The sequence below is a fragment of the Callospermophilus lateralis genome, chromosome 4 (assembly GCF_048772815.1).
Source record: "Callospermophilus lateralis isolate mCalLat2 chromosome 4, mCalLat2.hap1, whole genome shotgun sequence".
In the NCBI taxonomy this organism is placed as follows: Eukaryota; Metazoa; Chordata; class Mammalia; order Rodentia; family Sciuridae; genus Callospermophilus; species Callospermophilus lateralis.
The window spans coordinates 69,046,343-69,073,414 of NC_135308.1; the positions used below are offsets into that span (position 1 = coordinate 69,046,343).

At 39.2% G+C, this 27,072-nt stretch overlaps 1 protein-coding gene across 1 annotated transcript; it reads left to right on the forward strand.

Moving 5' to 3' along the window:
• Nucleotides 1-4,541: 4,541 nt before the first annotated feature.
• On the forward strand, nt 4,542-26,504 carry Tigar (TP53 induced glycolysis regulatory phosphatase). Its single transcript, XM_076852554.1, has 6 exons — nt 4,542-4,703; nt 11,337-11,374; nt 16,031-16,152; nt 20,725-20,802; nt 24,662-24,772; nt 25,624-26,504. Exons 1-6 carry the CDS (start codon nt 4,672-4,674, stop codon nt 26,053-26,055), a joined length of 813 nt encoding a protein of 270 aa, XP_076708669.1. The 5' UTR covers nt 4,542-4,671; the 3' UTR covers nt 26,056-26,504.
• The last annotated feature ends 568 nt before the right edge of the window (nt 26,505-27,072 follow it).

Here is a 27,072-nt window from a genome sequence, read left to right on the forward strand (position 1 = left end):
TTCAAGGACATGCTCCCAATGACCTAACATCCTTCCACTGGCTCCACCTCCTAAAGGTTTCATGACCTACCACAGCCACCCAACAGCACTGCAACCAAGGCTGTGACCAAGCTTTCAGCATGTGGGCCTTTGGGGACACATAAGATACAAACCATAACACTGCTCTCATGGTAACCAGTACAGTCCACGAGATCAGCATCAATCTCTCTCAATGTCTTAACCCACTCTTAAAGGCCAGTGACACAATCTAATGTCAACATGAGTTTCTGAGGGGAGAAGCTGTGTTCAAATCATAGCAGGTCGCAAGAACTGGTGGATTCAGGATGGAGGTGGTGATGGAGTTCATGAAACTTGGTGTTTTTTTTAAAGTTTTGGGTAGATAGGTTTTATTATTTATGAAATATTATTGAAATTTTGGACCATATAATAAAATTGATTCAGAAGTACATCTATAGAACTCTGCACCAAATAATATGTGAACCACATTCCTCACAAATACACATGAAACATTTATGCACAATGATGATGGACTAGTAGTTCACAAAGCAAATCTCCTAACACGTCAAAGATGCACACTTTAAAAATCTAAAGTTCTAGAGATTTGGGCTTAGAACTCTCAGTCTTACCATCAGAACAATATCTATGGGGGAAAAAAACTTTCAGCTTTAAAAACTGATAAACAAGATGAATATCAACGTCACACATACTGTGAGTAACCAACAGACAAGCATTTGGTCACGATGTAGTTAATCTCACACTATTGCTATAGTCTGCATCTTGAATGTCCCCCAAAGGTCCATGTGTTCAAAGCTTGGTTTTCAGGCCGTCTTTGATGCTGGAATGTGGTGAAACCTTTAGGAGATGCGACATAGTGGGAGGAAGTTAGGTTATTGGGGTTATATTGCCCGTAAAGGGAATATTAAAACCCTGACCCCTTCCTGTCTCTCTTTGCTTCCTGGCTGCCAGGGGGTGAACAGGCCTCCTCTGAAACATGTTCCCACCATGATGTACTATATTGCTATAGGCCCAAAGCAACAGGGCCAGTAACCATGGACTGAAACCTCTGAATGGATGAAGAAAAGCTTTCCTCTGTATAAGTGTTTATCTTAAGGAGAGAAGAGAGGAAGCACTGGGAGTGATATTGGTCAAATTATATTACTATATCATATGCATGTATGAATATGTAACAACAAATCCCATCTACATGTATAACTACAAGGCACCAATAAAAAATGTGGGATAAAAAAGCGAATGTGTCTGTCAACCCGAGTCCCTGAATATATCTATGTGCTGCAAAGCTCCTCTATGATCCAAGTCAGATATAGAGCATGAAAAAGAAATAAATATTTGTATGTGTTTAGCCACAAAAAAATCAGGACTAATCTGTTAGCTCAGCATAACTTTGTCTATTCTGTTTAATTCAGAATTCCATCATATTGTGATACTATGTGCCTCAATGAAGCACCTTGTTCATTTAAAAAATAAAAAAGGTACATGTGGTTTGATAGGTTGTCAACAAAAGTATATCAGTGGCTGTTTCTAGCTTCTATGTAAAGTTTAGCTGAACTCCATGTTCAGCTCCTGAATTGTTGAAAATAATGTCAAGATAATGGCCATTATTTTGAAAATGCTTCATTTCTCAATTTGTTTTTTTTTTCCTGGTACTTCCCCCCCACCACCGCCAATTCTGGGGATTAAACCCAGGGCCTCACACATGCTAGTTAAGTGTTCTACCACTGAGCTACACTTCCAGTCCTTTTTCCTGATTCTTAAAGTTTATGAAGACTTTAAAAAGTGTATTTCTTGGAAAATTTTTAAAATTAAATATCAGTTGATGCTGTATAATTTTCTCCTAAAAGAATCCTCTTCCATTATGTCTCTCCTTCCTTCCTCTCTCTTTTCTTTTCTTTCTATGTGGAAGATTGAACTCATGACTGCTTTACCACTGAGCTACATCCCCATCCCCAGGATCTCACCAAGCTGCTGGGGTTGACCTTGAACTTGTGACCCTCCTGCCTCAGCCCCCCATATTGCTGAGATTACTGACATGTGCCACAGTACCTGGCTCAGCTTTCTTTTCTGATATATAACTCATTCCACAAACTAATCCTAGTGGATATTTCTCATTCATTCATTGGACAGATTCACACACACACACACACACACACACACACACACACACACATATAGTTGATGGACCTTTATTTTATTTATTTATTTATATGTGGTGCTGAGAATTGAACCCAGTGCCTCACATGTGCTGGACAAGCTCTTTATCACTGAGCCACAACCCCAGCCCTCATTGGACAATTTTTTAATAGAGTTCCTATTATGTTCCGAATACTTTGTTAGGAACAAAAGAACTAAGGAAATGGAGCCAGTACATATCCTTATGGCTTATAGTTTTGATACCACCTGGAACATTCATTACTGGTATCAGAGATACCAGATATCAAAGATACCAAAGAGATGGGATCTTGAGAGATGGAAATGAGTTTAACCTTTATGTGCCATAATTCTTCACTTGTAAAATGGAAATGACAACTTCTACCTTGCAGAGTTATTGTATTAAACGAGACCTGAAATGTTTTTATTCAGGTTTCAGAAATTTACTTAGGCCATCTTTAAGAGAAAATGCTCTTTCCTACAAGGTATCTGGTACTATGGTGGCTCAAGGTACTAGTGACCAGAGACTCTTTGCCTTCCTGTGTCTGTGGCTCTGTGTGTCTACATTGTTCTTCCATTACCGTTGCTTGTTCTTACCCTTTTTTCTCTAAATCTGTTCTCAGACATGTCTTATTTATGGTTTGTTTCTTTATAACTTCAGTCTACATGCCCCCTCTTAGCCCTCTGTTTTGTGGTTTCTCTCTATGATCATTTCCTGCATCAGCCCTCAAAATAACTAATTTCATTTTTCACTGAAAAAATTTTCAGAAGAATCTGTTGAATTGAGTCATTTTTTGAGGTATTCAAAACACATACATGGAAAATCTACTATATACAGGAAATGAGCCGGCATTCTGGGGCCCACTCAAAATTGTCCCTCTAACCTCTAACATCATCCTGAAGATGCCTCCTGTTTACTTGAGGGCTGTTAGATAATGCTGAATTTAGCCTCCAGTCACACTGCCTAACGTCAGAATCTGCATTTAACATGATCCCCAGATGATTTGTATGCACATTCAAGTTTGAGGAGCACTGCTTGAAAACTGCTAGCTCTTCAGACAGGAAACAGCTGGGGACTAAAAAATATTGATGCCTGGGTTTCCCCCCAGAGGTTCAGATGTAGTTTTTCTGGAGTTCAGCCTGGTATTCAAAAGGCCAGTAGATAATTCTGACAGGTAGGTTTGAGGACTTACAACTGACTAGCTGCATGAGCCTAGATAAATTGCTTTAGTTTCTCTGCAGCCCAGATTTCTCATTTATTAAGCAAAGATAATGCAGTCCACCTATTCCATCTACCACAGAATTTTAAGTCCCAATATAATACATTGTGAAACTGTTTTGAAATGTGCGCCTGTGAATCTGTCTGATGTATCACTTAACTCCTCTACTCCCATGTTCTTTTTAATCGCATGTTCTCAAATATAATTGAGGATTTGAGATAAATGCATTACCAAATATGTGTATTCAGGTAAAAATGCATGAAAGACAATGTAAACTAGCTAACATTAAGTTTTACCTGTGTCATGGCCAGGTACTGTTATCCCAGTTTACCTATCATATGGCTGAGGGCTAGTGAGATTCAGTAATTCATCAAGACCCTGAACATTAGAAATTATTCACCTGATACTTATTACAAAGGCAAGAAAGACTTATACAAGACCACTGTAAAAAAGATCAAGACTCTTACAATAGAGGAGAGAAACTGACTTCAAGTCTGAAAACAACAGATGAGATTTACAGCCAGGGCAGGATGTAAGGGATGGGGGAGGAGATGGAAAACCATTAAAGAGGAACTTAGTAAGGTAATGAAGGGTGAGCAGAAAGAGGAACTTGATTGAATATCAAGGGTAAGGGGACTCTGAAAAACTGGCTTAGCAGGATTCTTTGGTAAAACAGGGCTCGGCAGGAATTGAACTCAGAAAGAGGGCCAAGACTGGTCAAGGAAGAATTAGGAATGAAACTGAGTGCGTTTAAATCTGCATACTTTGCTGACCTTCCTACCTCAATATTAGGGATGAACAGCTTAAACCTCAGAGGATGCAATTTGGCTCTGTACGTCGTGAGGTATTCACCACATCGCCCAGCCGTAAGATTACTGGTTGCATCCCAGCCTCCAATCAGATCAACCAAAAATCACAGCCTTCCATATCTCTGTCCTGAGTCTGCAGGCGGCAAGCAAACCAAGAATCCCACAGCCTTATCTGAGGGCGGGGCCCTCACGCACCTGCTGCGCGCCAATCACAGACCCGCGCGCAGGAGCGCAAGCGCCACAGCCGTGGGCGGGGCCTCACCACTCCCCAGTCTCCTCAGACCTGTAGGTCTCCTGCCGCTCTGATTGGCTTTCTGGGGATGACGCAAGAGGCCGCCTCCGCCTATGGTTGCGGAGCCGGCTGCAGGTCGAGTGGCGGAAGTGGTGTGAGCGAGGTGATCCCACAGTGCAGGAGCCGCGCGGGGCTGGGACGCAGAGCTGAGGCCACTGCTTCACCTTCCCCCGACCACGTGAGGATGACGCGCTTCGCCCTGACGGTTGTCCGGCAGTGAGTACTGCTCTTGCAGGGGGCCTTTCTTTCCTTTCCCATCGAGTATTTTGGAGTGGGTGGTAGGAGCATGGATCTGTCATCTCTTGACCCCGCCGGCTCAGCCCTTGGAGGGATGACTTGGAAGGGAATGTTTCAAGGCTCTTTCGTCTGGGTCATCCCCTCTGATCACAACCATCCGAGTGCTGAAGGCAGATCTTAAATATCATCACTCCGGTGTTTCACGTGAGAAAGCAGTTGTAGCTGAGTAAACGATTACGGTTCTCTTTAACTTAGTGGCAGAACTAAAACTGAAGAAAGACAATCCTGTCTCTTGGCTTCTGTGCAGTTTTTGCTGCTCCTCAGCAGATTTTAAAGAGTTTGCAGAATTGCCCTTCCGTGGCTGATATTTTTAATGCTCTCTGCCTTCGGTTACTGCCTTTCTCCCACTCTGCTGATCCTCTTGGTTTACCAGAGCAGTCAGCTCCACGGGCATGTATTTCTGATTTATTTCCTTCCTCTCCAGAGATTACAGTTCTGAGAAAAAAAAAAAAAAAAGAGGGCCTTAGCCTCTTGGCAGACCGCCATCACCCAGAATAAATATTTTTATCATAACAGATTGCATGGAGCTAAATCTGTTATTGTCTCTTTTTTTCCTTCTCAGCACCTATTGAGTGTTCATGGGACGTAATTCAGTGCGGTTCAAGAGCAGAAAATTTTCAAGTAAAATAGTTAGGTTGGAATCTGCCTCCAGGACAGAGCCCTGAAGCCTGAGCCTCTGATAACCAGCTTAGTCTTTCTGACCAGTTTCCTGATATGCAAAATGGGAATAATGATAGTACCTATTGCAGTGGGTTATTGTGAGGATTAAATGGGGAAAGGTAAAGTGTATGGCATAAGGAAGGGGAAGAAAACATCTTAAGAATTAAATAAGTTGTATAAGGACAACTCCAACAAAGTGCAATTGGTTCTCAACAGTACATGTATAGTCTATCTATGTGCCAGTGGAGGGAAATACAGGGATAATAAGATACTGTTTCTGCCTTCATGGAGGTCATAAAGAAAGAACTCTTATAGGATTTAATCTTGTCAACCCTACTTTAACTGAGGTCTTTTCTCTCACGTTCTTCCCTTATAGGAAGATAATCTTGGGAATCATCTGAAGTTCTCCTTTGAGGACTCATAAAATTTTAATGTTTCCCTATCACCCCACCCCCACCCCCCCATTTTAGAAAGCTTTGGGAGGATTCTTGACTTTCTTGAGGTCATACAACTAAATTGGTTAGCAAAACTGGAACTAGATCCCTGATTACTAACACCACTTTTTGTTTGTTTTCCCAACATAGGAGTGCTTTCTGGATCCAGCCAGTACAGTGTCAATCAAATGATTGAAAATTTAGAAGTTAGGAAGTCTGAGTTAAGGCACCCCTTGAAAAGTAAGGTGATCCCTGTTTAGATTTTTAATAGACAAAGTTTTATGAATGTGAATTTCATTCCCTTCCTTCTGCTTAAAAAGGGCTTCATTAAAAAGGCCTTCATAGGAAATCATTTAAAAACCATCTCTTAATAAATTATTAGCTGCCAAGCAAAGGTGTAATTAGAATCTGACAGTCTTGAGGTCTGACATCCTCAATTTGCAGGTGAGAAAAATGAGGCAGAGAGGCCATGTAACTTGCTTAAATTCATGTGGCAAGTTGGGTAGGTAGGATTCAAACCAAAACAACTTGCCCATTGTGTTCTGCCTTTTTTTTTTTTTTAATTATTATGTCAAATCCTAGTATTTGAAGATTACTTGAGTATCACTGGCCATGTTTGAGTCTCTTCCCCTGTCCATAAGATAGTTGTGATGAGAATAAATTTTGATCTATTTTAAACTTAGGAAAATGGAAAAAAAAAAAAAGGTGTTGGAATGATCAGGAGGGCTGTGATTAACTGTTTTATTATCAGAGTCATTCTGTCCCTTTTCTTTTTTTTTAATACTTATTTTTCAGTTATAGGTGGACACAATATCTATTTTGTTTTTATGTGGTGCTGAGGATCAAACCCAGTGCCTCATGCATGCTAGGCGAGTACTTTGCACTGAGCCACAATCCCAGCCCCTCCATCCCTTTTCTTGCCTTGAGAGTTCTTAGAGCAAAAAAAAAAAAAAAAACAAAACACAAGGTAAAAAATAAACCAAAACACAAAACCAACTGGTGGTTCTTTCAGGAAAAGAAATTATTTTAAATTTGATAATCAACATAGTAAAATATAATGAAATGTTAAAGAGTTGAATAATTTTATGGAACTTCATGATGTATAATATATAACTATATAATTTTTATAATGCAAGGAAATTTTAAAGCAATTAAATCCACCATGAATTTTGTTTTATTATTATATGTGTGTTTATCTTTCTTCATCATACTTTGAAGTGAAAGGACCAGTGTGTATCATTTTTGGAAGAGAATGCTCAAGATTCCCAACTTTGAATCTACCATTATTATCAAACTGTAATTTTTCATGACAGCACAGCATTGTTGAAAACTCTCAACAGATGTAGGTTGACATTATCATCTCCTGATAGGTGACAAACAGTTGAGTGGTGGGAAATGCGGTACATGAGGATAGTGGGATAATTCTATAAACTGGATCCATTATGCTTTCCCTGACCCCTACATGTTTTGTTTTGTTTTGTTTTTTGTACTGGAGATTGAACTCAGATGTGCTTAACCACCGAGTCATATCCCCAGGGTCTTGAGACAGGGCTTTGCTGAGGCTAGTTTTGAACTCATGATCCTCCTGCCTCAGCCTCCTGAGCCATTGGGATTAAGTCACACACCACCTCACCCAGTTCATGTGTTTTTTTTTTTGTTTTTAAAGGCAATTTACCTGCAATCCTGCCTGGTTTAAGTCAACAGAATATGTTATGTTCCTCAGCCAACAATCTGTTATATGCAGAAGGATGGGCCCAAAATGCCAAAAAGAACACAAGTTACCCTGAAAAGGGGTGGGGGTTGTGTGACCCTTATACAGACTAGATTCCAAAACTGGAATTCCCCCTAACCACAAAATCAGTAAGAACAAATTCCAATTAGAACTAGTCAGCAAGGGTCAAAGTAATCAGAGTTGCCTTGATTCTTTATCCTGTGCAGTGGAAATCTGATGCAAATGTGATATCAACTAAAAGTCAAGAGGTGGATGGACTTTGGGCAGGACTCAGGAAATTTCCCTGGGACCCCCAGTAAAATTGGAGGGCAGAAGGAGCATGCTGTCCTTCCCTCTCTGAGAGGACCCACTTCCTACCTTGAGAGTGTCCCCTTTTCCTGTTCTTTCTAATAAACTCCTACCTGTTTCTCTTAGCAACATTCTGATATGTTTCTGGCATGATCACAAGAACCAGTGAGAGAAGAGGGCTGTGGCTGCCTCATCCCTGCAGTTTGCCCTTGCTCTGGAACACCCGACACAAGGCTGTTGAAGGCCCTGGTTCCTTGAACTATTTTTTTGTTACTGTTTGCAGTCAATCACTTGCAAGCCATCATTTCACTTCCTACTGACTTATAAAACTTTTTTTTTATAAAGTATATTTAATTTACATTTGATGACTTAAAGATGATCAGTTAGAAAAGCTGTGCATAACCAAACTGTCCTTTCTTATTCTACTTCTGTCAGCAGTTACTTTTTGTTAAATGTTAGTCATTGTTTTAGACATTAAAAAAGCAAAGCAGTATTAAATTATCTGCAATTTAATATTTTTATAAAGATATATGTAATTGCTATATTACTGTGATAGTAGTTCCTAGGTATTGGGGTGGTCAACTGAGGGGAGCCTTTACAACCAGGATGCTCTATATATAAACAAAAAATGTATCACAAGTTGGCTATTTTACAAGTGTTTTTTTTTTTTTTTTTTGTATCGGAAATTGAAACCCGGGGTGCTTAACCTTTGAACCACATCCCCAGCCCTTTTTATATTTTATTTTGAGACAGGATCTTGCTAAGTTGCTAAGGACCTTGCTAAGTTGCTTAGGGTCTTGCTAAGTTGCTGATACTGGCTTTGAACTAATGATCACCCTGCCTCAACTGTCCAAGTTGCTGATACTAAAGGCATGCACCACTGTGCCCAGCCTTATGAGTGTTTTTCCACTCAAACCGTCTAGTGAAAGTCCCTATATTACTAACCTTTGAAATCTTCTGTTTGCAAATGAAATAATTGTAAAGGAATTAGAATTAAGCTGTATTCATGAGTAAATATCAGAAGGTTTTATATTTCCATGTACAATAAAGCATATTTATTCTGAAAATGTATACTAATGAGTATATACTAATTTCCCATGATTTGTCTCTCTGGTATGACAAACTGAGTATTGTCTGTTGGATTTGAATCCCTCAAGAGGACATAATGGGGAAATTAAGCTTTATATGATTTCTAAAGAAATTCCACAGAATATAAATCTGGACTAAAAAAAAAAAACTTTTAAGTGAAAAACAGTATGAAAAACTACAAAATGAATGATGCATATTTGTGGGCCTATAAATGGCTCGTCATAAGACTTCACTTCTTGGCATAAGTCTTTAGATTCCTACAGAGTTGGGTGTTGTATTTTGGAAGTGGATCACACTGCAGTTTTGAAAATGAGTGGTGTTATTCTTGACTCCTTCAAAATATATCCCTCTGACCTTTCAGCTGCCGCCTCTTCTCTGCCTCTGTCATAAGCCAAGCTTTGGTTAAGGAAAATGGATTAATAGTTAAAACTATTTTATCCATCTAGTTTCCACTCCGCAAACTAATTTTAAACACTTGCTTCAAGGATTTATGTAATCTTGGTAAAGCTAATAAAAGCTCTAAAATTTTAATAAAAGTTTTAGGGAAAATGCAACTTTTGGATTCCTACTGTGTAATATTTATAAAATGGTTTGAAGGCAAAAATACCCAACACAAGTTAAAAGCAAAAGCCAGTGATTATAATAAACAGTTAGTTTTGTAGCAGTTTTATTGACAAATAGCTAAAAGAAGTCCCGCATTACATCACAGCTATTTTTCTCCTTTTGCCAAAATTATTAGATAGTGGGAAGTGCCTTTACAAAACTATCAAATTACTGGTGTTTCATTTTTTGGTAACTTTAGCAGCAGTTCTTTATTCTTCATCTCAGCAAGATTATGAGGTTGAGATACAAAGTGAATCTAATGCATAACACCATTTTCTAGGTGAGAGATGACAGAGTTCCTCAAACTTGCCCTGGATGCTTCTGGTCCATCTGCAGGGTAGAGGTTAATTTTCTCTTTTGTGTCCATTAGGATTCCAAATGAATTCTGGATAATAATGATGAATTAGTACTATTTGTTTTGCCAAGGCGTAAATAGTTCTATGTATAGTAATTTCGTTTATCATACTTTTATTTGTAAGCTAATAAATAAACATTTTTAGAAATCAAAACAATTCTCCCTGTTGTTCTTTCCCCACCCATAGATGACTGTTTCTTAGTTTCATTATGTATCCTTCCAGTGTTTCTTCTGCAGATCCAAATATTATTTCCCTCCTTCCTAAAAAGGTGTTGTTCTTTTTATTTTATTCTATACTATGATTTTTCTATTTAATTAGTATCTTTACGTAAGTCTCTCTCTTAAAGACACTGCTTGCTACACATTATTCCATTAGGTAGGTATATCACTATTTATTTGTTAATGAAACCATTAATAAATGGTTATTTGAGCTATGGTTAGGGAAACCAACTTCCTGTCAATGGAATATTTACAATCTTTTCTATTAGAAATAATTTTAATATGAGTGAATGCAGGTATTCCTAGCAACAGGGCTGTGGTTTAATAAGCCTGCCAGTTAATTCTGATGAGGCTCAAGTTTGAGATCCATTGCTCCAGACAGCCATTGATCACAATGGTCAGGAGTCTACGCAGAGGCTTGGTCTGTATTCCTAGTCATGGCTCAAGAGACATTTGATTAAAGCACAAGAGTTTTAACTGAATTCTCCTTGATTCTACTTTTTACTTATTTGAGGATTGCTTTTATTGGTCTACCCTGTCATCTGGTCTTGCCCATGTACTCCCCTCTCCTCTTTCCTTCCCAACCTCCATTTCCCCAGTTACCTGGTGACCAATTTTTCTAGTCCTCTCACCCTTCTCATTTTTCAAGGCTGTTTGAATTTGTTTTGTTTTTTAACTCCTAAAATTGTAGTGTCCAAGCCTCAGTTCAGTGTGCTGTGGTCTGCAGGATAGTGTTCAGTACTACAAAATATTCCTTCTTTCCCATTCCATTCCAATGCCCTTTCCCTTGCTCAGTTCAAGGTCAGCAATATAAGGACTGATCTTCATGTTTTGGTTCTGCCTTTGAAAGTAATTTTGAGTAATATGTTTATTTTGACAAGATTATTTAACAAAAATAATGTATGCACATATATAAATATTTTAAAAATAGCATTATACTCTTGCAGTTTATTTAAGATTGATTCCTAATCTATACATTTTAATTTGGGGTGGTTTGAAATTTTGAGCTCATCACTAGAGCTATAGAATGAATTGCATTTTTATAGGTTCAATTATGAAGTGTGTTATGATTCAGATGATCTTTATGAATATCTTTACCTTTCATAGCTAGTTTTCTTCTTTTTAAAAATGATATAACTTGATATTAAAGTTTTTTCCTCTTTCTATTTTAGTGGGGAAACAAGATTGAACAAAGAGAAAGTACTTCAAGGTTGGTATAATCTGGTTGTTATTCTAAATCTCTGCATTAGTGTTAAAGTGATATGCAAATTAATCAGATCCAGTGGGTAGGGTAGCCTGGGGGCAGCACTGTACTGGGATTGGCTTAGATTGAGATTTCAGAAATAAAGTATATAACAGCCACAGAATATGATCAGAGCAACTGGTAACCAAGAGGAATAAATCTCTTGACTGAACTAAATGGACACAACAGCTCTTCAGCTGGGCGTAGTGATGCAGGCCTGTAATCCCAGTGATTTGGGAGGCTGAGGCAGGAGGATCGTAAGTTCAAGGGTACCCTCAGCAATTTAGTGAGGCCCTGAGCAACTTAGTGAGACCCTGTCTCAAAAAATAAAAAGGGCTGGGGACAGCTCAGTGGTAAAGTACCCCTGAGTTCAAACCTTAGCATCACCACCACCAACAACAAAAAAACCCAGAAACCACTTCTCCAAATTGCTCTTTACATTCAGCTTCTAAGAGGCCTAGTCAGCTGATTAGAAAGTTATATTGGTTCTAGATGCCTTAAAATATAGCTGTCTAGATGTAAAATGGTTCCTATTTGGAAATGTGACGTTTTTCTGGCTGGTGTTAATGGTATTTTCCAGCTCAGATATTTTAGTTTTAGTAGTAACCAAGAGCTTTAATTCTCATGTGTGCTCACTATTTTATTCTGAACTGATTCTTCCTCTTGAGTTCTGTTAGTATGGACCCCAAGTTTTTAGTTGTCCTGTGATCTAGCTCAGCTTTTTAAAGAATATCCTGAGTGAACTTTCAGGTAGAACTGCTATTTCTGTGGTGTGATTATAAAAGCATTTAGTTTTGTTTGAGAGGTAGTGACCTGGGGTTAATATAAACTGATTTTCATTCCCAGGGTGCTTAACTCCCTTTTCTGGAGACTAACTTGTCTGACACTTAAATGAACCTGCTTTTGAATGACTTGCACTTGATCCAAGTTATTCTCTGGCTTTGATCGGTTGCCACCACCTTGTCCTTTAGTACTGCTCCTTTGTCTTACTTCATTAGAAGCTGACCCTGGAATGTGAATAAAAGTCTTTTGTGTTTACATTCATTTTTTAGTTTATTCTTTTTTTTTTAAATTCTTCTCCCAACTTAGTTGGATGCTTAGTTCTTTAAAAAATATACACAATCTTTTTAGCTGGTAATAGTCTATTTGCCTTTATTCTGGTTACTGATATGTTTGAATTTCTTTCCTTTGTTGTTCTTTTCCTCCTTCTTTTTGTAGTCTTCCTCTTTATTCTTACTGTCTTTTATATCTTAAGTCCTTATTTCTCAGGCTTGTCTTACCTTCCCTAGTAGTTCCACCATTTCTTGTCTTTTAATGGTTGCCTTTAGATTCTCCCATTCATACCCGTTTTAGTCAGTTTATGACGATGGACTGGGCAGGTGAAACCACACGTTTATTTCCTCACAGATGTGGAGGCCAAGTCTAAGATCAAGGTCTTCCCAGTCTGCTTCCTGGTTTGCAGACTGCTGTCTTTTGGTTGCATCCTCCCACAACTAAGAACAGATAGTAAGAGCTCTTGTGCCCGAGCATGCTTTTGTTTTCTCTTTTTTCCTCTGTACTAGGGCATTCTACCACTGAGTTTATTCCCAGCCCTTTTTATTTTGAGATGGCATCTTGTAAGGTTGCTGAGGCAGGTCTCCACCTTGTGATCCTCCTGCCTCAGCCTCCTGAATCACTAGATTACAGGTGTATGCCACCAGGCCCAGCTAAGAGCTGTCCCTTCTCTTGGGTCATTCATGAGGGATTGACCCTAAAATCTAATCATCTCCCACAGGCCCACCTCCCCAAAATACCAATTTTAGGGAGACATGGATATTCACCCTAACAACACCTAATGAAGAATAACGTCGTTAATGTCCCCTCTCAAAAAATACAGGAACTTACATTGTCTGTCATCTTAGTCTTTTTTTTTTTAAACCACTTGATGTGGACATTATTGCCTCCACTTGTCATTCAGGCAGTGTTTGCCAGCTTTGCTGCTCATCGCTTCTTTTGCATCTCAGACCTTCTTTCCAGAATTATGTTTTCTGAAAGGTTCTCTGGTGTGTGTGGCTAGGCTGATGGTAAAGGTGATCTTAGTGCATACAGTTTTGGTTGGACAGTTTTTCAACACTTGGAAGATGTTAATCTATTCTTATTTGGGCTTTCATTGTTCCTGTGAGGAAGTGCTGGCCCCGTCAAGTGGTGTTCCACATTTACATCTTTCTCTATAACTGTTCTGAAAATCTTCCCTTTGGTTTATCTAGGAGGGTTTTTTTTTTAATTATCCTATTTGATATGCATTGTGTTTCCTTTATCTGTACATGGGTGTCTTCCCTCATTTTTTGAAAACTCAGCTATTATCTCTTTATGTTTATTTTCTCTATTTTCCATTTTACATGTTTATTTTCTCCATTTTCTACCTCCAAAGATTTCATCTCTGAAAGATGGAATCTTTGGGAGGTGATTAGATCGTGAGGGTGCAGCCCTTGTGGGCAGGATTATTAAAAGGGGCCCAGAAGAGCTCTTACACCTTCTTTCTACCATTTGAGCACATGAGGGGAGAAGTCAGCACTCTGTACCCTGGAAGAGGCCTCACCAGAACCCAGCCATGCTGACACCCTGATCGTGAACTTCCAGCCTCCAGCACTGTGAGACATGAATGTTTGTTGTTTATAGCCATCTAATCTATGGTATTTTGTTACAGTAGCCTGAACTAAAACAATGCCTGTGGGGAATTCTCATTCTTTCCTGTTCATCACCAGTATATCCACATTCCTTCTCCTTGTATCTGGGCTGCATTCTGGGTAGTATGTGCAACTTTGTCTTGGAGTTCATTATACCTCCCCTCAATCACATCGCTCAATCCACTGAGGGATTTTTTTTTCTTTTCTTAGCATTCTGTTTTTCATTATTAAAAGATTTATTTTATCTTTTAGAAAGCCATCTGGTTGTTTTTATGCTTTCTGTTAATTGCTTATCTTTCTGAATCTGTCTTTATGATAGGGAACAGACAGATGTGAGCAGTGAAAACATGAGGTTAAGGGAATAATTCTATAAAATGAGTCCCCTGTGCTGACTCTCATGTGGTTTCTTTTTTAAAAAAGCAATTTGCTTGCAGCCCTGCCTAGCATAACAACCTGTTGTCTGTAGGAGAAATGCAGGCCTAAAATGCCAATAAAAACATTGGTTACCCTATAAGGGGGGGGGGGGGAATTTTGTGACCCTTCCACAGACCAATCCCAGAACTCTGGAAGGTAAGGATAATTCCCCTAACCATAACATCTCTAAGACCAAGGTCCAGTTAGAACCACTCAGCACAGGACAAACCAACCTAGAGTTCCCATGTGCAGAGAAAACTTGAAAGTCTGCTGTCATCCTGCTGTCTGTCAGTCAAAAGTCAAGAGGTGGACCTGGGTGGGTCTTTCTGGAAACTTCTCTGGGACCCCCAATATAATCAGAGGGTAGGAGAGGCATGCCATCCTTCTCCTGAGAGGACCCGCTCTCTCCCTTTTCCTATCCCTTGTAATAAATTCATGCCTGTTACTCTGAGCAACACATCTGAAATCTTTCTGGTATGACCAGGAATATTCTACCTATAACATTTATATCTTATTCATAATTAATTTCATAGCTTCTCTTTGCTGATTTCAGTGTGTGAACTCTTAGTTTCACTGTTCTTTTTTTCTGCTGACTCTCATTCATTATTATGACTCTCATTCATTCATTATGGATTATTTTCTTGTGTATGTGTTGAATCTTTGGCTGAACTATTATTTGCTCTAAAATTAGTGGAGAGCTTGTTATCCTCTGTTGTGAGTGGTTTGTTCTGAGCAGGATTTGCATTTGGCCACTGGTCTGAGATGACAGTAACCTCCTTCCGGGACCCCTTGCTTCAGTGTAGTTTGGTCCTCCCACCTTGCTGTCCCATGAGCAGGCCTCCTCCAGAAACCCTTCCAGCCTGAGCTGATGTTGCAGCAACTCCAAATTTCCATATCACTTTTCACATTTCAGCCCAGGGGTCTTTGATGGCTTGGCTTTGTCCCTTGGGGATTTCCTTGCAGTCTGTGAACTCACTCACGCCAAGCATACATCACTTAATTATTCTGTAATAATAAGTCCCTTCACAGTGTCCAATCTGCTTTTTCTCCTGGAAGAAAGTAGGTTTCATAGTTTTTTTTTTTTTTTTTTTTTTTTTTTTTTTTTTTTTTTAACGAAAAAGAAAGGGAAAGGGGCAGGAGAGAAGTACCATCATTATAATATTGAACATTTGGACAATGGAGATATTGTAGGCAAAACTCTTAGGTAATGATAGCAGCACATGTAGGGTCAGAGCCACCATTTATAAAATGCAACTAATGAGGACATGGGCAAACACAAAAGAGGGAAGAGCTAAAACTGAGATGTTCTTAGCATCACCTTATTCCCAGCAGGTAAACAACTCTTTGGAAAACATTTGAATCTGAGCCTTGATAGAATCAGCTTAACTTCACAGTAGGTACTGTCGGCTCTCTGAAAAGTCATGTGGAAAAGTGCTCGAGGAAACCTTTCGTTAAAATAGAGATAGGCACAGTTTCTGTTCTCTTATATGTGGCTTTATCTGTACCCCTCAGTTATGTTTTTGAATGCTTTGTTTCACCACAGGACAAGGAATAGATGAACCTCTTTCAGAGACTGGATTTAAACAAGCGACTGCTGCTGGTAGATTTATGAGTAAAGTGAGGTTTACTCATGCTTTCTCCAGCGACCTCACGCGGGCAAAGCAGGTGAGTATAGGGTGAAGGTTTAGGCTAAGAGGTCCCAAGTCTCAACAAGAGTATAAGCTTGAAAGATCTGCCACCAGAGCCTGCAGGGAATTAAATCACATAGACAGCACCTCCTCCCCACTCTCTCATCTTCACGTGAACTCTTTCCTTTTCTTCTTATTGAACTGAGTTTTTTTGTTTGGTTTTTTTTTTTTTTTGTTTTAGTTTTTAAGTTAGAGTAGCTTTGGAAAAAATGCTTAACAAAAAATAAAAATAAGGTATCAGGAAAAAGCCAGGAGAAATGACAGGTAGGAGATCAACCCACAGTCACATCAGATAATAGAAAGGCCAGACAGAGTAAAAAAACATTCTGATTCCGTAAAGAAATATGTGACATGATGTAAATGTCTTTAGAGAACAGATTTTTATAAAAATGACACCCAGATTTTATTAAAAAGAACCAAATCAACTTGTTAAAACTCAATGAAAGGAGACTTTTGTGACTAACCATGAGGGAATAATAGGATTGGAATTTACCTCCCTGTGTAAATAACTAGAAAACTCAAGAATAAGTGCAAAATCTCAGCGGGGCTGGGGTTGTGGCTCAGTGGAAGACTAGCACATGTGCGGCACTGAGTCTGATCCTCAGTACTACATATAAATAAATAAATAGAGGTATTGTGTCCATCTACAACTAAAAAAAGTATGTTATTTTATATATATATATTACACTTAATTTATAATTTTCTTCCAATCTGTGGTTTGCCTTTTCATTTTACAAATGGTACTTGCAAAGAACAGACAACTTTTACTCGAATAAAATCCAGTAAGTGAGACCTTGGACTCCGGGCATCATGGCTCTGTGATGCCTAGATGAGGTGGAACAATAAGCTGAGCCCCAGGATTGTCCAAAGCCATTTCCAGACTCTGGTAGGGGGCACAAAATAGAGCTCGGTGGTCCCGTGATTTGAGGAGGGAAAGCGTGGAGTTTGGGGATATTGAGGTGACTAAAATTTGAGGTTCAGAGAAGTAGAAGAGCTAGACAGAGAAAGAACTCTAGAAGTATACATAGCAGTCTGCTTAAATATGTCAAAATACGTTCTTCTGTCATGGATAACTGAAATGACAAATTTTTAAAAATTCAACCAAAAAGAAACTCTTAGGGAGAATGTTATTTGCATGTGGGTGGAATGACACCGCATGAGAACAAGCAAGTCACAGCTGCAGAGGAGAGACTGGTTCCTGGGGAGGGAAAAGTGGAGCGATTGCTAGAGCTCACAGAGGATGGGGAAGCAGGGGAGTCCCCACCAGTCAGCGTGCAGGGATTTTGTGGAATACACAGGGCACACAGTAGTGATTCCAGAATGAATACTTCCTAGCAGTGAATAAGGAAGAATAATAAGAGAAATAGACGATAAAAACCAAAAATCTTAAAAAGGAACCAGGTTGAGCTCCATGTGTAATATGAAGTGTAACGCGTTCTGCTGTCGTATAGAGCAAATTAGAATTTAAAAAAAGAATCAGATTGATCTAGAGATGAAAAATATGATGTCCTGAAATAAAAATGTCACAAGATGGGACTAACAGGGTAGGCACTGTAGAAGAGGTCATTGAACATGAAGACTTAGCAACAGAACATTCTGAATTTACTATGGAGCAGAAAGAAAGAAAGACTGAAATAGGAAGATAAACAGTCTCAGCCAAGTATGGAACAGTGTCAGACAATCCAACACACATGTTGGTTGGGAGTCCTGAGAGGAAAATGGGGAAGAGGAGGCAAGAGTAGGAATTCTACAGGAATTTTTAGAAATATATTCTGAAGACGTAAAGATTAAAAATACTTTGAAAACTAAAAAGAAGACTTTTTTTTTTTTTTTTCAAGCAAAATTGGAGAAGCCAAAAACAGAGCCACACTTATATAGTCAATTATTGGTTTTGTGTTTTTGGTCAGTAGGATTTTGACAAAGGTCCTATAGTAATTTATTAGATAAGGATAGTCTTTTCAATAATGGTGCTGACACAACAAACATGAATATCAACCCTTACCTTGCACCACACACAAAAACTAGTTTGAAATTGATTATATAAACTGGATTTTATTCGAGTAAAAGTTGTCTGTTCTTTGCAAGTACCATTTGTAAAATGAAAATGCAAGCCACAGATTGGAAGGAAAGTATAAATAAGTGTATTATATGTATATAATGTATACATCATATGTACATATATATATGACACTGTGTGCGTATGAATTCTTTCTCCTCAATAATTAGACAAACTTTAAAAGGGGCAAAAGATTTTAATTAGAACAGGAACTTCATAAAAGAAGATACATGCAAGGACAATAAAAATGATACAAATGAAAAGATGTTCGGCATCCTCAATCGTCACATAAATGCAAATTACAACCACAGTTGAGATACCACTGTACATAACATTTGAATGACTAAAACGTGAAGAGATTGTAGAGTATCTAAAAGTCACACACTGCAGGTGAGAATGTAAAAGAAACCAACTACTTTGGAAAATAATTTAACATATGCTTATTGTTACCCAGCAGTTTTAGTCCCAGAGACTTATCCAAGAGAAATAAGAACGTATGTCTGCATAAAGACTTGTGCACCATTGTTCAGTAGGACTTTTGTTTGTAACAGCCATATAATAGACTCTGTGTTTATCAGGAGGTAAATGAACTATGGTGTGTTCATACAGTGGAATACAACTCAGCACTGAAGATGGAACACTAGACAGGCATCAACGTGGATGAGTCTCTCAAAAACATGCTAAACAAAGGAAACCAGGCACTAAAGAGAACATAAGCATGATTTTGTTTATATGAAACTCTGGAAAAAGACTGATGTACAGTTATATAAAGCAATTCAGTGATTGCTTGGGCCAGGGGTGAGAAGGATTTACTGGCATGGGTATGAAGATATATTTTGGGGTGATGAAATTCTTCTGTATTTTAATTTTTAGCACTTAGGTGGGTGTATACGTTTGTCAAAATTCAAATGAACTGTAGACTTAAAATAAGTGTATTTCACTGTTGTAAATTATGTATCAATAAAGTCAATTTAATGCATGGAATAAGTTAGCCAAAACCTCAGTGAACATATTGAGTTACAGATTATACACAGCTGACATGATTGTTAAGACAGTAAACCTAAGGGTGACATACATGACTGATTTAAGACGTGAGGAACATGATGGGAAGTAGTAATGTCTTTCAAGAGGAGACATCAGAGAGTGAGGATGAGGCAATATTCAAAGAGGTCATAGCTGGTCTTACAGAATCATTAAAAGACAGTGGATCTCAGAGCCAGAAAGTGTAACCAGTCCCAATTGGTAAATACAAAAGAAATCCACCTCTGTATTCATCGTAGCCAAGCCAAGATTCCAAAGAATAAGGAAGACAAATATCATTCACTAGTCAAGCAGTTAGGCTGTCTACAGGTCTGTCAATGTCAGTAACAACCTCTTCAGCATGCTGAGAGAGGGCAAGGATTCACCTAGGGTTTTAAACCTTTTTCTAGAAAAGAGGTGAAGAACATTCAGACAAACAGACCCTCAAGGCATTTTCAAAAAAATATTGAAAATAATTCTAAAAGGAATATCTGAGTTTCAGAAAAAGATCAGTGAGCAAAGAAATTGGCAAAGGTACACAAAGCATAGATAAATACAAAGAAATACAACATGCATATGACAGTAATGATAATGTCTAACTTACGAGGAGGGGGTGAAAATGCAAGGTAGATGTGGACTTAAACAATTTCTATAGTTTTGCAAATACAGTGTTTTATGTCCACTAAAAGTAGCCAGATAAACTGAAAGAAGGAAACATGGACACAAATGAGCAAAATTAAAAGATAAACAGTCACAGGAGTAACACACCCATGTTACATACAGGTGAGCGATGACCCAGAATCTCAGCAGAGAACTGTAAACAGTAAATTTTAAACAAAAGTTCAAATTCTAGAACCAAAAATAGCACTGCAGTTGAGGTTAATGGATGTTAAATAGCAGTTTAGACACTTGAGTGGAGATTTAGGCAATGGAACAGGTTAGCCAACCTTTTCTATAAGAAGCCACGTGATACATACTTTAGATCTCGTGGGCTCTGAGCTCTGTCACAACTGTTCACCCCCACTGATGGAGTGTGAAAGCAGCCAGAGACAATACCTATGTGGAACTTGTGTCTGTGTTCCAATAAAACTTTATTTACAAAGCAGCTGACAGTTGGATTTGGCTTGTGGGCTACAGTTTGCTAACATGTGAACTAAGAGATAGTTTAGCAGAAAATACCAGAGTCAGGCATGGAGAGACAAAAGGAGGAGCAGAACAGAAGGGGGACCATTTGTTATTGTTGGTTGGTTTTTGTGTTGCTAGGGAAGGAACCCTGTGCATGCCAGGCAAGTTCTGTACCACTAGGGACATCCCCAGCCCAAGAGGCAGCATTTACACAGGAAATTTATTGCTTGTTCTTTGGTCTTATTATTATATTATTATAGTTTTTAATTAACGAAAGTGTCATGTATTGTGTTGATGTTTCATAGTGATTAACATTTGTATAAGAAACAGTTGTGTTTTGCTTTGCAGACCATGCATGGGATTTTGAAGCATAACCTGTTTTGCAAAGATATGACAGTACAGTATGATTCAAGACTTCGAGAAAGGGTAAGTGACTTATTTATCGTGTATGCCAGATTTTCATTGCTGTGACAAATACCTGAGAAAAACAACATAGAAGAAAGATTTATTTTGGCTTATTTTTTCAGAAGTGCCAGTCCATAGTTGGCTGGTTCCATTGCTTTGGAACTGAGATGAGTGAGAACATCATACGGAGGAAAGCTGCTCACCTCATGGTAGCCAAGATGGAGAGAGAGGGTGGGGGAGGGAGGGATAGAGAGAGGAAGAGGCCAGGAACAAAATATAGTTCCCAAGGGAAAAATATAGTCCCCAGTGACTTACTTCCTCCACACAGGCCTACCTGCCTAGCGTCCACAACCTCCCATTCAGTTATCCGTGGATCAATCCACCAAAGAGGTCAGAGTCCTCATGAGCCAGTCACTCCCCCAAGCCCCACTTCTTGAACATTGGCACTGGTTATCAGTTCTTAAACTAATGAGCACTGGGGGGACATGCCAGATCCAAACCGCAGTATTTATACATCGTGCTTTATCATAAAATTTCAGCTAGCCACCTCATTTTATAATGTGGCTAAAAATTAAGTGTAGTTCTACTGGGGTCTACTAAATGAGTCACATATTCTTTTACATATTCTCATAGTACGTGTGTGTGTGTGTGTGTGTGTGTGTGTGTGTGGGTGGCTGGGTGTCAAACCCAGGCCTTGCACATATAAGGCAAATGCTCTACCACTGAGCCACACACCCAGCCTGTATGTAGCACCTTTTAAATTACTAAAATTGTATGAGATAAGATGGGATAAGCCTCTTGAATCATAAAAGGAGATACTTGTAAGAACTTGAAACAATATACAAGAGTTTAGAGTAAAAGGTGAAAAGTTCTCACCTCTCAGTCCTACTCCTCCCTTACAGGTATGAATAGATTTTTCTCCTGCCCATTTTGTATGCCAGAAATGGGTCTTCCTGAGGCTGACTTAGCAAAGTCACACAGCAAAGTCATACAGTCAAATCATTAGATTTGAATCCGAGTCTCCTAGAGCAGTCTTGATTTTTATTGTGCTCTCTAATACTAACCTGTAAGCCCATTAGCATCCCTGCCACCTCATGAATCTCTTCTTTACCTGGGCAGAAATGTAACAGAATATGGAGGGCATTTTTAAAGAATGGCTTCCCATAACTTGCATGTGTTCTCTGTTATTGTTAAGAATGCATCTTAGAGCTACATCGTCAAGGCTGCACAAAGGGCTCAGTCTGTGCCTGAGAACCAGGGCTCAGACTCTTCAAGATGTTCTGACTTCTGAACCCTGAGCACACCTGTCATCATACAGTAGGAGAAAGCATCATCAGTGGGCGTGGCCACCTTTCTCACTCTGTGCTCTGTTCCTGGAGTGATTTCATCTCCTATGGTTTTACTTGGTGAAATCCCAGTGATTTCCAAATCTGTGATTAGCTGAGATCTCTTACCCGAGTTGCATGTTCACTATCAGACTGCCTACTGTGGGTTTCCGGTTTGTACACTCCGCATCTGTTTTCTGCTCAGTGGGTGTTCTGCCTGTACCCTAGGCTGCTCCTCTTTACCCTATTGGTTGAGCCATTGATTTTTGGCTCTTTGACTCTTATGCCCCACCACCTACCACAGGCAGTCCTACATGTGTTCTCTGCAAACCCCTGCTGCCGTCCTGGAGCAGCTGTGTCGTCTCCTACCTCAGTCCCTGTGATAGTCGTTCTCTTCTTTCCTGTCTTGCATTCTCTTTTCAAACCTAATCTCCAACTGCAGCCTGAATAATCCTTTGCAGAACGGTTCACTAATTCTCTTAAACCTGGGTCCCAAGGTACTGTGTAAACTCATCTGTCACCTCCTTGCCTTCTCTTCCTCCCTGGTACTTCATGTTGTAGTCTCAGAGTACTGGTTGGGCGTTGGCATGGTGTTTGCTACCTGCTAGCATTATTTCCAAGCACTGCAAATTCATTCAGCTTCATAACCTACTGTGTGAAGACTGAAAAACCTCACGTTTTAATTCACATTTTATAGATGGCAGACATCAAAGCACACAGAAGTCAAGTCTATGCCCCCGATCACATAGCCACCCAGCCCTATAGTCCATACTCTGGAATGCTGATCATGGGCCTCTCAGGCTCTTCTCTGAATCACCCAAATGCTTCTGGCAAAAGAGCCAGCCTCATGAACTTCTGGCCTGTGCTCCACTCTGCTCCTCGATCTGCCAGTTTCTACTCACCTGTCAGGCTTTGGCCCTCTGTGATTCCCCCATCCGTAGGAGTGATCTCCACAGGTGTGCCTGTGTCCTTCGTTTTCTCCATTGTGCTCCTTGGTCAGCAGCTCACCACACTGGTCTCTGCACAGGTGGGCTCAGCCCTGTGGCCTCAGTGCCCAGTTTGCTTCATGGTGGCACTCAGGATACTTCATTAAAGGAAAGTTTCCATTCCTCTGAAATCAAAGCAAGTGATAATTCTTACTGATCCCTTTTGTAATAGAGATTGCTTTGTATATACCTGGAGACACAAATTTGGCATTGAGGATTGCAAGAATGGCTGACTTCATAGCAAAACATGCATATATTCTTATAAAATGGTATTTTACTCATGGATTTCTATCTGATGATATGAGGATCTTTTGGCATCATTTGTGCAAACTATAACAGTTTTTTTTTCTTTAAATTCATTATTATGCAAGCAACCCATTATCCGTATAAGGAATTAAAAGTGACTTGGGGAGAAATACAGTTAAAATCTATATCACCCCCAGATAAACACTGTGAACATTTTGGATATGTGTGTTCCTGATTTTTCCCCCCTGCTTGTGCATTTTTCTAAATGGAATTCTTTGTATTGCTTTTAAACTAGCATTTCTCATTTATTGTGTACTGACTGCTTTTCAGTGCCTGTAAATGTACCTTGATGTAATCACCTAATTAGTGACTTAATGGATATTATGTAATTTATATAACCCAGCAACTACTAATTAGCATCCAGGTTGTGACTAGATTTTCTGCTGATGTAAATAATGTTAAAATAAATATTTTTGCAGTTAATTCTTGGTACACCCATCTAACATACTTCTAGAAATGGACATTGCTGAGTGTGTACTTTTTCTTATATTAACTCTAAATTGCCTAATTTAAATGGCGTTTCAAAAAAGCCACACCAACTTATATTCCCATGAGTGCTCTAGGAGAAAGTATTTCCAAGCCACACTTGATGTTGTCAGTTTCTTTAATTTTACAATGCAATGGCTGAAAAATGGTGCCATTTAATTTTTACATTCTTGGGATTCCTAATGAGGTAGTTTCCCCATGTTTCTTGGCCCTTTGATTTCATTTGTGACTTGTATGTCCTGTGCTTGGGCTCAGTCTTCCTGTGCCTAGGAAGCTAGCAATCTGGACTTAAATTTTAACTTTGCTGTTGTCTGTGAAAGTGAGGCTATTTGTTTAACCTTCTTGAAACTCGGCTTCATCCCTTATAAATGTGGAGGGATACTTCTATGCTTGCTTCAGAATTCTGTTATTAAGTGAGAGAGTGTGTGGATGGGAGGTGGCCAGCATGGTGCCTTGCATGTGTTCTCTAGCCTAGGAGTCTGAGCCCGAGCTTGTATTTATTCAGTAAAGCCTCGCCGTCGACTTAGCTTCAGTGACTTCTTCCATACAACCCTCTTTGGACATAGTGTACCACTCAGGTTTCTGTTGTATTTTCTAAGGCTTCATGGCCTCCTACTGATACTGAATACGTTCCTATTATCAGGAAGAGAGCGGATACTAAAATAAATACAGGAAACTAAGCTTATTCCTGGAGCCATCTAAATTGGCCAGAAATCTGAACTGAATTGTTGTCTTGCAAATTCACCTGAGGCACCTTTGTCTGTTGAACCATGACAGAAATATGGGGCTGCGGAAGGCAAGCCGCTAAGTGACCTGAGGAACATGGCCAAAGAAGCTGGGGAAGAATGCCCTTTCTTTACACCTCCCGGAGGAGAGACGTTAGACCAGGTATGTACGTACCACTGACCCGAGTTGCCACGTTGGGGGACTTAACATTGTCGGAGTGGCTGAATCTGACTCACTTGTAAATTAGACGTTTGTGAATTATAGCCAAGCAATTCGAAAGTTGCTTTGTTTATAACACAACTCTGCATGATGTTACTTCTCTTTTCCTTTTTAAGGCATCCTCTCTTTCTCATTTGCTGCTAAGTTAGCAGCCATTACTGATCATGAATTTAAGGAGATCTATTCTTTTATGGTACATCTAAGAAAAAATTGTTTCTGAAGCAGTAGCGAGCAGCAGTGGTGTTCAGGGGGAATAAGTAAATCACTCAAGGGTCAGGTCACTCTGAACATGAACTCTGGCCACTGCTGCCCAGCAGCTCTTGAGTGACATCCTTACAGTGCTCATGCTTCTACTAAGTCATCATCTTTGAATTGTGTTATTGATAATTTTCCCTCTATTCTTTATCTTTGTAATTTTCTGATAAACTCTATTACCTTAGTAAGAAAAAGATTTGTTGTTGTTCCAGCTGAATTGAAGTGCCACATAGTTTCTTGGAGAACATGATTTTATGGCTTTCTGTTCACTTGTAGATTTCCTTAACCTAGTGCTCTGAAGTCAGAAATTAGAACAATATCCTACTCATCTGTATCCCTGGTTTGCCTCCAGAAATGTGGTAGGCACTTTCTTGTACCTGTGAAATTTCCAATTGAATGATCAGAAATATAGATTGAGATTCATCTACTTAGGTGTCCTTACATTGACTCATTAGAAAATCAGGCAGTTATGTCATGTTTATGTTTTCAGGAGATCATTAATGTCCGTTTATTTCACATTTTCTTTCTTTCCTTATAAGGTGGAAATGCGTGGAAAACAGTTTTTTGAATTTCTGTGTCAGCTAATCCTGAAAGAAGCAGATCAAAAGCAACAGTTTTCTCCAGGAGCTCCAAGCAACAATCTGGAAACTTCTTTGGCAGAGATATTTCCTTTAGAAACAAACTACAGCTCTGAGGTTAATTCTGACAGTGGCGCTCCAGGATTAGTGGCCAGTGTCTTAGTCGTGAGTCATGGTGCTTACATGAGAAGCCTGTTTGGTTATTTTCTGACTGACCTTAAGTGTTCCTTACCAGCATCTCTGAGAAAATTTGAACTTTCGTCAGTCAGTCCCAATACTGGGATCAGTCTCTTCATCATAAGCTTTGAGAAAGGAAAAGAACCTACACCGAAGTGTGTTTGTATGAACCTACAGGATCATCTAAATGAAGTGACCAAAACACTCTCAGTTTAGATCTGCGTCAAAATTCTAACAGTTTTGAGCTTCTGAAGAGAGTGCCTTTGGCTTACTTTATTTCCGTCCTTTGCTAGTGCTAATTTGGAAATAGTTAAAAATCATATTATAAACTCTTCTGGAATGTCAGCCACATCACACAGTAGTGGAAAGCCATGTAGAATTGACTTATGTTGTCTTGAGTGCAGCCTGCGTTTTCCACCCTGCTTGATCCCATCTCTGAGTGATGAATGGAAGGAACTCAGTGTTGCAAGTTGGGGGATTCACATCCTTGTTATAGAAATTTTTTTCCCCTTTTAAAAAATGTTTGTTTTTGTGTTTGTTCTTTAATGAAAAAATTAGCCTATTTCATTGATTGATTCTTGGTAAGATAATGTATATTTTTTACTATCACATCCAAGTCTTGAAAGAACTATTTATATTTCCCATTGCATATTTATAGTTACTGTTATTTTGAAAGAAAAGTTCTTTAAATGGAAAATTCATACCATTATAAGTCTATATATAAAAATGATAAAATGACACTAAAATCTTTTACTTAGAAACAAGCTGTTGGATTTTTTGTTGTTGTTCAAGAGGGCTTGAAATGTAGATGAATGCAGATTATGAGTGCAGAGCAACCTGGGGGAGGAGGTTGAGACATCATTTGACTAAAACACATCACACATGGAAGCTCTGGGCAAAAGGTAAAAGAGCAGTGTGCTCTTCTATCTTGCAAAACACAAAGTCAGTGGAAGCCAAGAAAGTCCCCAAAAGAAGTTTGACTCAGAGAGTAAAGACCACTATCCACTTGCTTCTTCTTTAACCTGTAGGCTGAAGAATTTCCAGTTTGGGGAAGGCTCCAGAGAAAGGGAACTATCAACTATGTGGGAACCTCAGAACCTAGAGGGAGCTTCATTGAAAAGCATGGGGCAACTGTGGTTTTTGGTGGAAGGTACAAATGAAGTTACCTCTGCTTTCCACTAGAAGGCGCTGGAGGAAAGGAATTTTGACTAACCTAATTTGGACATCAGCTTG

Bases quoted from the DNA above. Each gene is read 5' to 3' on its own strand.
- Tigar (XM_076852554.1), top strand. From the start codon at position 4,672: ATGACGCGCTTCGCCCTGACGGTTGTCCGGCA. The intron at 11,375-16,030 runs GTTGGTATAATC...GTTTCACCACAG, and splicing joins CAAAGAGAAAGTACTTCAAG to GACAAGGAATAGATGAACCT. The intron at 20,803-24,661 runs GTAAGTGACTTA...GAACCATGACAG, and splicing joins ATTCAAGACTTCGAGAAAGG to AAATATGGGGCTGCGGAAGG.